General features: G+C 36.3%; 1 protein-coding gene across 1 annotated transcript in view; it reads left to right on the plus strand.

The window, feature by feature from the left end:
* The window catches only part of LOC120623480 (EF-hand domain-containing protein 1-like), an 83,321-nt gene that overhangs the window by 59,654 nt on the left and 9,581 nt on the right, over nt 1-14,086 (plus strand). The window contains exons 8-10 of the mRNA XM_039889517.1: nt 2,197-2,347; nt 9,066-9,135; nt 9,963-10,079. Of these exons, the coding sequence (XP_039745451.1) occupies nt 2,197-2,347; nt 9,066-9,135; nt 9,963-10,079 (338 nt within the window). The remainder of the gene's footprint in view (nt 1-2,196; nt 2,348-9,065; nt 9,136-9,962; nt 10,080-14,086) is intronic.

Consider the following 14,086-nt stretch of genomic DNA (forward strand, 5'->3'; position numbering starts at 1 on the left):
TTATATTATACAACATTTAAACCTTGCCCGATAAAGTGACTCGTAGACGAATTTATTTATTTTTATTTTATTTTATTTTTTCTTTAATTGGAAAACCAACAGTCGTAGATATTTAGTATCTTAGTTAACAAATTGGTCGACTTAAAACTAATAACAGGTTTCCACAGATAAGTCTTCTATAAACAAGGGTACACAGGGTAAAAAATAACTAAGTGTTAAGTTTACCTTGCATGCAAGCATGCAGTTTATCTACTAAGTTGCGACGTACACTGTTCATATTACCATAAAATAAGTCAATTTCGGGGTCATTGTAAACAAAATTATAATGCGAGAGACACGGATTATAAAGTAATTAAATCTATTCTTAGTTTTAATTAAGGGTACGTGCAGAATTTTTTTTATGCCTAGACAATCGTGAGGGTACAATTAAATCTAACTTAGTAAGTAATTCCGGACTATCTATTGACCCTCCAACAATGTTAATTTAAGGGAGTAAAGGAAACCACTCTGGTGCAGTCGTGTACGCTGTCATAAAAGGAGGTCTCGGGTTGGATGCCCGTCGGGGGCTATTTGTTTATTTACTCTTGTCTGGGTCTGATGGGAGACTTCGTCCTTGGCTACTTACACCCCTTCCGACAACGTCCCGTGACCATCTTAGTCAAAGCCTGTGAAATACAACGTTTAAAAGACTATTTAGGTATATGTTATTCGGACGCTTAGTTTGGGAGTAATTTAAATACGTGTTGGTTATTTGTTTTTATTTAAATAAAATGTGAATGAATATTGTAGATAATTCCAAAGATCATACCAACCATCGATCATAGATTTTTCAAAATAGCCTACAATTTAGTTCAGTTTATTGTAGATTATATTATACTCTTTGCAGTCAGGAATAGACAAGATAATATTGTTATGTTCCGTAATTAATAATAATATATTAATATAATAATTTATATATATTAAACAATACGTTCGGGAGAAATCGCGGGATACAGCTAATATTGTATATAATTGAAACGAATTGGAAATCAAAAAGCAATCCAACGGGTTAAATGCGAGGATGGAAGCAGTATTGCAATTTAACTAAATTGGATTTGGATACGTTACATCTGCTCTACATAACATCGGGAGGGATTAAAGAACCAATCCGGTTTGTCAGTGCTATATATTGTTGAGCGAATATTGAAAAAAAGAGAATGATTTTTTTTATTTCTTTATTCCAATACAAGTTACCCCTGGACTACAATCTCACCTGTAGTCACGCGAGTGAACTGTAGCCTCCCATCAGACATAAGTAAAAATCGAACACTCGAATATTTGAGATTATGACGAGCGCAGATTTTGTTTTTTAAAGTATTAGGTCTTAGGTCGAATCCTAGCAGGAACAATTTGGGAATTTTAAATATCTGGCTTTTCTCTGGTCTGGTCTAATGGGAGACTTGGCCTTGGCTAGTATGCCGACCGACAAAGGCGTGCCGCTAATTGATTAAGCGTTCCAGTACGATGTCGCGTGGAAACCAATTTGGGGTATGGGTTTAATATTACTGGCATACCCCTAACGAATTAGCACTTTACCATCTTAAACTCTATCATCGCTTACCTGGTGTAATATGACCTAAAATAAAAACCATGATGATTTTGACTTATTGATTTTGCTGGAATATAATAAATAACGTCAGAGGCAGATTTAGAATTCCTAAATTCTGGATTTTCCCTGGTCTGGTCTGGTCTGGTGGGACGAGGTGAGGTTCTGGCCGTGGCTTAATACCTAATAATTAATAGGGGGATTGACAAACACGTGATGCCAAGCGATTTAAAGGCCCGGTACGATGGTGCCAATTAGGGGTATGACTGGGCTTAAAATATCGTTGCCATCTTAAGCTGCATTATCACATAACAGGTGATATTGCAGTCTTGGGCTGATTTGTAGTGGAGTAACACAAACAACTCTTTAAGTAGGTTCACCTTGACAAAACAAACAATCAATTATTTATCTCTAATGTAACTTTTCGATTTCGCAGGAAATGCAATAGTCGTTATCCTCTAAGAATAAATAAAATAGTCGAATGGGCAATTGAACACTGAATTTTAGATTGTGCACCTGATATTGCTTCTATTCTCTATACCCACATTCGGCACAGACGCATTGTAATATTTATGGTTTTGATTACACCTAACGCCTCCTACTTTATTCAGTAACCTTCCCGTCGATTGCTCTGGAAACTACGGAGGAGGAAATAACAGAATACTACGCTCCCAGGGACCTTATTGTGGGGCAGACGGTGTTCTTGCTCGGACGCCGGTTCCTGCTATTCGACTGTGACAGCTTTACGCGAAAATACTACAGGTTGGTACCAACGGTAATTTTTTATACTTTACATTGCTGACAGTCACCAAACAAAATGTATGATTTGATAGGTTTGGTTATTGACAACAGGTTTCTACCGATTAGAAACTATCAGAAAAGTTATTTCCACGGTGACACTAAAACGCTGGCAATTCGTACAATTTAGATAATAAACAAATTTTGGTTGGTCATTCAAGAAGGATAGATTTTACTAACTAGGGTACCTTCAGTCATAGGTAGATCAGTAGTCCCTGACGGGTTTCATGATTCCAATAGCCTATAGGCTAGGAGCCACCGTAACCGTTGATGTGAAAGGGAAGGCAATCAATCTTCAGTCAAATAATTTTTAATGTCGATCGCTTGAATTGTTGAATACGGTACGGTAAATTAAACGCCATAGAGTGCATACTATATGAAGTCATTGAATTAAAAAACAAACGTTCTAGATTTCGGAATATCGATATTCTCGTTGACCCGAACCTGATTCTCTATGGAATAAAATATTAATAATAACGCATTAAAAGCAGGCAATAGAATTGATCAAATGTAAACATTGCATACATTTGTATAACCAATATTAGTAGAGAGTGTTCTACGATCTAAACAAAACTAATTAATCAGGTTTAGTAATAGTGCTATTTTTCCACAAATAAAATAGTGAAAAGGTCACTAAATTAAGACCTGTCAATTTAGTTTTATACTTTAGCGAGTTGTTTACAAAAAAATGCACCACAGCACCGTATACCTCTCGATTACCTAAAAAGTCACAGTGAAGTAAACACACCTAAATCTAAACTGTCTGCAGTATTAAGTTAGTTTTCGGAGTGAACTCCGTTTATCACCATTATTAATTGAGTGTTCTACGATCTAAATTAAACTAATTTAACAGGTCTAAAAATAGTGCTATACTTTCTAAAGTGACATTGAGAAAGACCTGTCCATTTGGTTTAGTAGTTAAGATTTGTGTACATAAATGTCAACATCACTGTAACGTATCCAATCGTAAACCTATCGTTTACTTAAAAAGAAACAGTCAATTACACACACCTACACTTATAACAGTCTTAACTATTAGTTTGCAGTGTGAACCCATACCAAAGCAAAACTCATGATTCGATGTTTTAACTGTACTTAAAGGATTACTCCAGAGTGCTCCGAGCAGATGTGGTAATCCGTACTTAAGTCGTACTTTTGAATTTAATATGTACGAAGTTTGAACCTAAGTATGAGCGTTGAATAAGAATTTATTTTGGTATCGACCAACTTCTGAGCTACGAATGATATATTTAATGGATGGCTGTTCGGGATTATGAGAATGGTTTAAGGAGTTATTAGTTAGGCTCTTTACCACAAGCGTACTTTCTTATACCGTAGATATTGACCATACTGCTAAGGCCACGTTGGTTAGGAATCTACTTTATCTCATATCCGGGACCGACGCGTTCTGATTGCCAAAATCCGTAGTGTTATTGTCAACTCCGATGTTGATGCTGTGTCTAATCATCGCCGTCCTCATCATCTCCAACCCTATCCATGATGCAAGAACTCATAATTAGGTATCCAAAATCTGAATTTGTAACGATTATGTTGACGTACTGCTACGTAATCACTAGGTCCGAATAGAAAATAGTAGTTTCGAATCTCATGTCAGGCCAGAAATTGTTAGGTACGTATTGTGTATTTTTTGTTTAAGAATTTTTTGTGGGTACCAGCCCCCGTGCCCCGGAGAGCAAGTAAAGTCTTCTGTCCTTATCATGTACTTGAGATAATAGACGTTAAAGCCTGCCAATCCGCATTGTAGCAGCGTGATGGGTCCACGCTCTAAAACTGTCTATTCTATGAGAGCAACGTATACGTACGTATATGCCAAATCTCATCAAGATCGGATCGGATCCGATCGAAATCAGCTGTTTAGCCACGCGAGAGAAAAGGCGAAGTATCAAAAAAGTGTGTGGGTATGTTCCGTATAGACTCCGAAACGGCTGGACTGATTTCAATGAAACTTTCAGGGAATCTCCGGATTGACCTGTCGAGTAATCCTGTAAAGTTTGGTGACGATCGGAGCACTTCTAATTTTGAACTGTCAAACTGCCAAATACAGCTTTTATTTAATATGATGATATTCTATTGTTGGGTGTACATGGGTGTAGATAATGATCTTCACCCGCTCGATTAGAGAATAGAAGAGAATGAATACGGTGAGAAATAAATGATTTAATATATTTTGAGCGTTAAATTAACAATTTAATGATGTTATTTTATTGTTTAAATAAAATAAAGCAAAATCTAGCCCGGCGAAGCGGGCTGGGTACGCTAGTGTAATCTAAAAATGGTTATTACCAAGGGTGTTAGAATGGAATAATATACGAATGAATTAAGTAATATTAATTAATTTAGTCTGATATGTATGTATGTATTTGCGATGAACATGACACATTGCCCCTACAATTAATCAATATACAAATGTCGTGTATAAAACTAGGATTTACATAATAGACTACTCATTAATCACATTTAGCGATCATCAAAATCATGCTAATGGATTAAATTAATGTTGTTATTTCAAATATCAGTCATGGGAACATGAATTGAACTACCTACTGGATTCAACAATGTAAGTACGTCAAACATTATACAATTTAATTATTGTTTAAAGTTTGACGTAAGTTGAAATTGAATTGTATTGTACACAATGCTATTAAACCGAACCTACCTGCAACTGTTCAATTAGGCCTACATGGTATTCCATAATTATATAATCTTGTATTATTATTGTAAATGGCAGGCCTCTGTATTATTGGGGTTAAGTAAAAGGAACGGCCAAATTGACACAGTTGAATGAATTGTCATGATTCTGAACTTTTGAGTATTCCGTATTTTAAGTAAACCTATCTCATTTGGAATGTCAAATTTGTCAGAATATAAAGCGTTACAATGACACCACTGGTTTAAATTGCATCGCAGAATATGCCGAGAAAAGGCTCTTTACGAAACTCAATTTTATAGAGTCTCCATTAAACCGTGAGTGTGATGAAAACGAAGCTCTTGCAGCCAGCATCTTATTAGTAATACATGTTTCATTACACGTATAATAACCTAGGTCTATTTAATATTAACCTATCCTAATAAAGCTGAAGAGTTTTTTTCTTGTTCGCGCCAAAAATAAGGTAATTAAATGCAAAAAATATTTTTCTTATTCAATATCCTAATATTTGAGGAACGCGTTGTGCTTTCAGTCTTGAAATAGGAGTTGAAAGTTTATATGAGACAGAAAAAACATAGTATTTAGCTTGACAACTGATTGGTAAATTTTAAGGATTTATAAACATTTTCCTCCCAAAAGGGGGGAGATAAAGAGTTAAAGTTTATTTATAAAAACGCACTTTACGCAAGCATAACAGTAGAAAGTTTTATAATTCCACTTATTCGGATTGAATATCATATCGTGCGTCGACCGCCATCGCTCTTACTATGTGACGCGATCTATACTTCTATAATTGTATTATCTTGTATTGTTAATGAAAATGGCCACGTATCAGTCACGTGCTTAGGCGTAACTTATGTGTAACATACTTGCTTGTATGATGTATCCATAATTGGGATAATTGCACCTACAAACATGTCTCATAACTAATTACTGGTACTTACTTTATGAACACAGGTAAAACTCAAGGGCCAAAAATGGCTCGTATTTTCACATTTGAATACGGTGCCATAGAGTCCCAATATTAAATTTAAAAAAGTAATAAACTACACTAGTACTGGTCATACTGCCGTTTTATACAACTTACGTTTAGTTCTTATTGGTATATTAGTATTTTAACGTCTCGCTCTGCTAACAGAAAAAGAGTTTGTTACTTGTTCGTTTGAAGAGTTGTCTATAACTATCAGTCGGATTAAAATTCAAGTATATTTGAGAGCCCGATTCCTGAAAAATGTTGTAGGCCAGGGGTTCCCAACCTTTGAAAGTCCGCGGCACACTAACAAATTTAGAAATTCCTCACGGCTCGTGCTTACGCCTTCTAGCTTCTTAAAATAAATAGGTACCTACTGGTTAGTTGGGCAGATAGGCAAAAAAATAAAATATTCACTTTAACACTTTAACAAAAATTAACAAATCGTTTTACAAAGAATTAAGAAAAATAAAACCACCCCCGTCGTAACGATGTGATGCCCAAGCTCAGAGCTTGGTGATATCCACACAATTTTTCAAAGCATAGGCAAAGCAAATAATTAACGGCCGGGGAATTTAATTATTACTGTTGTTTGTGACGCGTCTGTCAGAGTATCTGTGTATCTGTCTATGGTACCGTAGCTCCCAAACGGAAGAACCGATTTCCGTGAAGTTTTTTTGTGTCATAGATAATTTCACCCCGAGTGTTATTAGCCATGTTTGATTAAAATCTGTTTAGCTTTTTGAAGATCGTCAGCTCTTTTCTATTTGATGAGGGGATCTGACTAACTTCCTTATGTCCGATTAATTCGAATTTTGGTACCGTGTTACTTCAATGATATTGAAAGTATATAGTAAAAAACCGTAATAAAACGAAACACGTACAAAGAAAACGAGCATCAGAACGACCACGAGCTACACAACAGCAGCCACGAGAACAGCTAGTAAGCTATAATTATAATTAATAGGATGGTGCCTAAAACGCCGATGCAGTTAATTTCACTAATGAGATAATTATCGTCCCCGAACGTTTGCTGCCTTATGACAAATTACCGACCATTCGTAAGACGACTCTTATCTCGAAACTTATCACTATTACATGCCACTGACAGAATTCTCCGAATATATCTGCCACATCTGTATCAGATTGACGGCCGACTGGCGCAGTGGGCAGCGACCCTGCTTTCTGAGTCCAAGGCCGTGGGTTCGATTCCCACAACTGGAAAATGTTTGTGTGATGAACATAAATGTTTTTCAGTGTCTGGGTGTCTATCTGTATCTTATAATTATTTATGTATATATTATTCATAAAAATATTCATGACTCATCTTAGTACCCATAACACAAGCTACGCTTACTTTGGGGCTAGATTGCGATGTGTGTAATAACGTAGTATATTTACATCTACATCAGATTAGCCTGCTACCATTTTAGACTGCATCATCACTAACTACCAGGCGAGATTTTAGACAGGAACTAACTTTTTGTAAAATTTAAAAAAAATAGTTACTTCCCTACTAACAAAGACATGCCGAAGACAATCGATTTAATAAATAGAGCACCATATCAATACCTTAACCCATTATTTAAGGTTACGCCGCTTAACATGTAACGAAATAACTATGACTATTAAACTTACTACTTAATGATTGAGGTTTATGTTCGGCAACAAATCGAGGGTGCTTTGGAGCTAACACGGACCTCAGAAACAAGGTTAATAGTTGATAAAGAAGGCCTTTAACGAATTATCCTTCGATAGGTTCGGAAAAACCCTTAGGCAACCGGATAAACCCATAAGTATTCCGTTTTCCAGGCCTGACCGGGTATTCGTATCGGATCATTTATTTCATTAGCAATTCGATCAATCATTATTTATTTATGAAGCTATTCCAAGTCATGGAGGGCGAATATTGTTGTTTTACAATCCTCGTGTTCTTTTGGTAATTGGTTTAAATGCTAGGTGTAAGCAGACAAAATCCTTTTGATGATCGAGCATAGGTATAATGTTTGTTGGTAAACCAGAATCTGATGGCAAAAGAAAATATAAACTGGAATGGATAAACGTCTCAAATCAAATAGCTTGTTTTATTGTAGCACTTGGTTCTACAGTCTACTATTTGTGCAAGGTGTACAAAAATGCACTATTAATGATAGTCTCTTTGAGAATATATTTAGTTGTAATTGTAGTATTATTCATGTATTTAAACATCCGTCCGCGTACCCGTTTGGCACTCTTTGGTCTCTCGACAGGTTTTGTAAATGCTGAGTGTAGGCTATTTTGGGACCACACGCGCAATTATTATTCAAAATGTCTTCTGTTTTTGTTTCTGTACTAAAAATGTGTATTTGGTTCTCAAATAACCATTTTTTCTTTCTTTCTTTCTTTGCTTGTTACAGTATTTCTATTATTATAACAAATTCATACAAAGCAATATCTTGTATTTATCTATGTTATTAAATTTATGTTTACTACACTTTTTACGTCGACTTCGCTTACGGGTTGCCGAGTTCGAACTGCAGCACCTCTAACTTTTCTATGCGTTTAAATTACTAAATATCACTTAACGGTGAAGAAAAACATCTTGAGGAAACCTACATGCCTTAGAGTTATCCATAGTGTTCCCAAAGGCGTGTGGAGTCAACCAATATGCCCTAGGCCAGCATGGTGGACTACGACTTTCGAGCCCTTCTCATTGTGTGTGGAGACCTGTATCTTAAAGTGGGCTGGTAATGGATTTATATAATGCTTTATTATCATCTCTGTACTGTCCAGTCATATTCGATGGGTAATTTCTTAATCGATCTTACTTTGAACATTAAAATTAGGTGCATTTATCATTGCTATAAACTGCATTACTATAGCATCCAGACTGGGTGCAACGGAAAGTTTTACTCGACGTTTGTCATGCCGTCAGCAAACGAACAATCTATACAAACAGTACCTACTCTGCCCACAAGCTGTACAAGTTTCGAACTCTGCTCTTGACGTGCTATTGTCTCGTTTCTCTAACAACATTATAATCGCAGTTTATAACGTTTATACAGGGCCATGCTGAACATAGAACAGCCGCCGCGTATTGAGGTTCGTCACGAAACTAAGAGGGAGTTCCCTAAGGTAAGGAAATGATAATTTGTAGAATGTTTTCCATCGATATTAAAAAAAACGTTCTCGACACCCTCCCGATAAAACTTCCTTTACATTAATACTGTATATGCCACTACGTTTGGAAGCAACCAATCGCCCATTGTGTATAATTAACTTACCGGAGGGGATAACTAGCCAACTAGTGGGCAAAATTAACAATCAAATTAGCGTGGCGTTGAGGGTGAAATGACGAAACATAAAACCATGCGAACCCAGATCTCACCAGCAATACAATCACAAGATCAGATAAAATCAGAATCAGATCTCACAGGTACCTAACCTAATGAAAGGTGGGATGGGGTGTTGTCTATGTATTTCCACGATACCTTCATATATGTGATTTGTAAAGATCTTTGTTCACTTATAAAAAGCCACCCAACACGCAGGGTGATTACGTATCTCGCGACAGCTAATGCGATAGGCGTGAATCTTGCAATCACTGCTGTCAAACTTCACTTTTGTTTATTTATTGTATGGAAAAGTGACGTTTGACAGCAGTGATTGCAAGATTTACGCCTGTCGCATTGCTGTCGCGAGATACGTAATCACCCTGCCGCATACCGACACCACGCACAATATATAATAACTATTTGTCTATAGTTTTGTTTATATGACGTATTGGAAAGACGCACGTATTTGTAGCTGTGCTGTAGTATTATTATGAGATTTGACACATGTGATACAATAGAAGTCGCGTGGTGTCGGGTCGGTTGACGTGTGTTAGGAGGTATGGTTTTACCCTAAACCCAGCAAACATAATATAGAAGCATATACATACCAATTGTTTATCTGTTCAGAGTTTACCTCCGCATATCGGTATCGGTGCTCCGGAGGACACTTTAGGATCCTGCTTCGGACTTATACCAAAACCCCCTCACAAAGACATCATCAAGTACAATCTGAATGCTAATAAGGTAAGTAAACAACAACATTGATTCGATCAACAGGTAATATTGTCGAAAATCAGATTGATTTTATTTTATGCGAACAGTGTAGTTTATATAAATAATTTAAATAACATCCATTTCTTTCGGACGGCTGATTGGTGCAGTGGGCAGCGACCCTGCTTTCTGAGCCAAGGTCGTGGGTTCGATTTCCACGTGACAGTTTGTGTGATGAACATGAATGTTTTTCAGTGTCTGGGTTTTTATCTTTATATTATAAGTATTTATTTATATTATTCATATACCCATAACACAAGCTATGCTTACTTTGGGGCTAGATGGCCATGTGTGTATTGTCGTAGTTTATTTATTTATTTATTTATTATATTTGTTACCAGCCGTTTTTTAACACCCAATGCGAACAGTTGGGTGTTAAAAAATAGCTAGTCATTTTAACACATGGCGTCTTTCCAATTCAAAAACACATATTGCCACAGTAGCAATGGCAATGAGGGCATATCGGAGAATCGATGGAAGTTCGGGTCCCAGGTGCTGGAACAGCCCTGTACCGCAGCATTGGTCGACCCCCAAAGAGGTTCACAGAAAACATCGAGTTGCTGGGAGCCGCTGGAAACAAGCGGCCGATGACCGTGGATTTTGAAAGTCCCTAAAAAGTACCTAGAAATCTAATACTGGATTGGTTTATAGGATGATGGTGATACTTATAATAAAATGCTGAAGAGTTTATATGTTTGAACGCGCCAATCACACTCACTATACTGATTTTTTTTTTCTTTTTATATACCGTATGACATAGCTGCAAGCTAAGTGCTATTATACTCGTATTTAAATGGTGAAATCGCAAGACTAGTCTTTTAAAATCCAGAGTTATTTCTGTTCAGTTGTGTAGTTATTTTTGTAAGTGTAACGATAAACTGTGAAAGAAAATTATAATAGAATTCCGAGACATTGAAATGCAATTTAAATCAGTTACTGAATACAATTGTTTCTTGTTTAGCATTTCCATAAACACAATAATACTTTTATAACAACAACTGAGTATTACGTCTTGTATTTAATTGCTTCTTCAGAGAAAATAGCTTCTTAAGTTCAATGATTATAATAGTTCTTTGTGCCTCTTTTCATTGTTAGATGATTCAGATAAATTGTGCTTTTTTTTTGCAAAATGAGTTTTTTATACATTAATAAGGATGAGGTTTTATACGGTTGTATCGAATTTTAGTCCGCCTTTTTTAATATTAATTATAAGGATTTAATATGGCGTGACTGCATTCTGACAGGTGGCCATGTACCTGGTGGTGGAAATTATTTCATAATCAGATGATTTATTTTTTGTAGTAATGATTGATGGACCAAGCAGATGGTTGTGGATGGAGCATGATAATATTTTTAAAACCCGCCAACACACATCCCAGCTGCTTGGTAGGTCTAAGCCCTTTCATGATTATTGATGACACGATTTAAAGGAAAACCTCCTTTATAATTATGAAAGGGCTTTTGAGCATAGACCCAGAAGTGGAAATTTATGAATGAATACATAAATTTCCACCAACTTTCATTGTAAACCAAAGAAAAAAAGTAGTTACATAGATATAAACATAGAGCAAGAGAGTACAATTTGGTTGCCTTATCGCTACATAGCGATCATAGCGATTGAATGAATGAATACACTTTTATTGTGCACCAAAGAAAAAAGTAGTTACAGAGATATAAATACATATCAAGAGAGTACAATTTGGCGGCTTTATCGCTACATAGCGATTTCTTCCAGGCAACCAATGGCGTAAAAGGAAAAAAGATAGGTAGTTGGTGCAATAAATAAGATTTAAAATTATACAAATATATAAATAAAATATATATATAGGATGATCAAGATGAGACGGGTGAGATTAAAACAACTTTAAATGTTAGTAATTTCTTTACGCGAAGGCCAAACCCTTGCGTACAACCTGCGTCGCAAGGTAGCCCCTGATTGCAATCCAACCTGATGGCTCTGATGACTCCTGATGTAGCTAGCCACGGCCAAAGCCACAACAAACGTCACTTTTGTATTTATATTGTACGTATTTTTAACGAACGTTTGACAGCTAAGACCGCGAACGTGTAACGCTTTTTCACTCGGCGGAAAGTCCTAAAATTAAAAAAAAAAAAACAAAATTCATTTACTTCAAGTTAGCCTACTTTATAAGCACTTTTGAAACGTCAAGTATGTATGTTTGTAGTGACTCTACCACCGGTTCGGAAAGCAGATTCTACCGAGAAGAGCCGGCAAGAAACTCAGTAGTTGCTCTTTTCCAACATCAACATTCACAATCATTTTTATATCTTGCGGGAAATAAGAGCGAGGGTGGCTGCTTCCAATCTACTTAGTCGTTAGGGTGGTTTCTAGCCACCAGACCAGAGAAATCTACAATTACAAATTCTCAAATTGCACCTGCCAGGGATCGAACATTGGATCTCCACTCGTAAAGCACATGGAGGTCGTCGCAAGCTGAACGCAAGCGAGAACGCGAACAGCGTTCAGCTTTCGACCAATCTCCGGCTCCTTCAGGAACGAGCGTCTTGATATCGGTAGCGCGCATAACGCAAACTTCAACGCGGTTAAGGATGTACTTACTGACACGCCGCCGTTTTGCCTTGCCTTTAATTTTCCACCATAAAATTGGTGAGTAGGTATAATTCAGAACAAATAACCAAATAATTATACTAAACTCAACAAACTAATTCATTTCATTTCCGGTTACATGGACTTAGCTAAGTTAGTGCAATCATGTCTAATTAATTATATTATACAGTGCCTCGTTGGTTTAACTACGGTTTGATTACGGGTTGGGCCAGACAATTCGAATTTTTATATAATAGAAGGCTTTTTTAACAAAAAATATTTAAGAAATTTATGGCCTAAAGAACAATATTCTTGCTGTTGGTATATAGTATTCCGACGTCTGCTATTTGGATGCCACTGAAGAGCTACTTGACAAACTTGAAAGACTTTAGAATTTGTGCATTCGCTTTATCTTCGGATTGCGCAAATTCGATCACGTTTCTGATTTTCGTCGTCAATTAAAGTGGCTGCCAATTCGTTTTCGCCGGAATGTGCATATTTTAACTGTCCTTTACAACATCCTATATAATTCTTCTTCTCCTGGATATTTGTGTGAGCGTATAAAGCTATGTCTTCCGCCTACGAGACCCTTGCGGTCTTGCGTGTCAAAAAATCCTCTTGATGTCCCTTCATATAATACTATTTTCTTCCAGAAATCTTTCTCCGTCCACGCTACACACCTTTGGAACTTACTACCAGAACATATTAGACACTGCCGATCGGTGCACTCTTTTAAACACAATGTAAAGGAGCATTATCTATCGTTGTCATAGTATATTTATCACTGTTTACTTATTATAGATATATATTTATATTTATATTATATAAATATTTATTATATTATTTTTATGTATTTTGTATATATATAGTATATTCGAATGTTATTGTATTAGTATGTAGAATTTTGTTATTATTTAGATATATTAAATATACTTAGTAGTTATGAAATATATTGTACCTTTATTTGACCTATACCACAATTAAACCTTCTTACTCACATCCTGGGGTAGCTGGAAGAGATCTCTTATAGAGATAAGCTTTCCTTTGTACACTTCATGTATCTTATGTTCACAATCACAATTTATGGTACATAAATAATAAATAAATAAATAAATAGTATGACCAGTTTTGTCAGCGCACTCGGATTAAGCAAGTTAGCGGATTTCCTTCTAGCTTACTTTACAAATCATCATGCCGGCACACTACAGGGGTGCGCGGATCACCTTCCACAGTGAGGTGGGGTTGAGGCCGGAGTCTACCACGCTGGCCCAGTGCGGTGGCCTCCACACACCTTTGAGAACATTATGGAGAACTCTCGTGCATACACGTTTCCTCACAATTTTTTTAACCACCTAAAATTTTTCTTCTCTGTTCAAGCAAGTGATATTTGAATTGCTTAAATAGCACTGAA

This window comes from Pararge aegeria, chromosome 4 (genome assembly GCF_905163445.1).
Source record: "Pararge aegeria chromosome 4, ilParAegt1.1, whole genome shotgun sequence".
Taxonomy (NCBI): Eukaryota; Metazoa; Arthropoda; class Insecta; order Lepidoptera; family Nymphalidae; genus Pararge; species Pararge aegeria.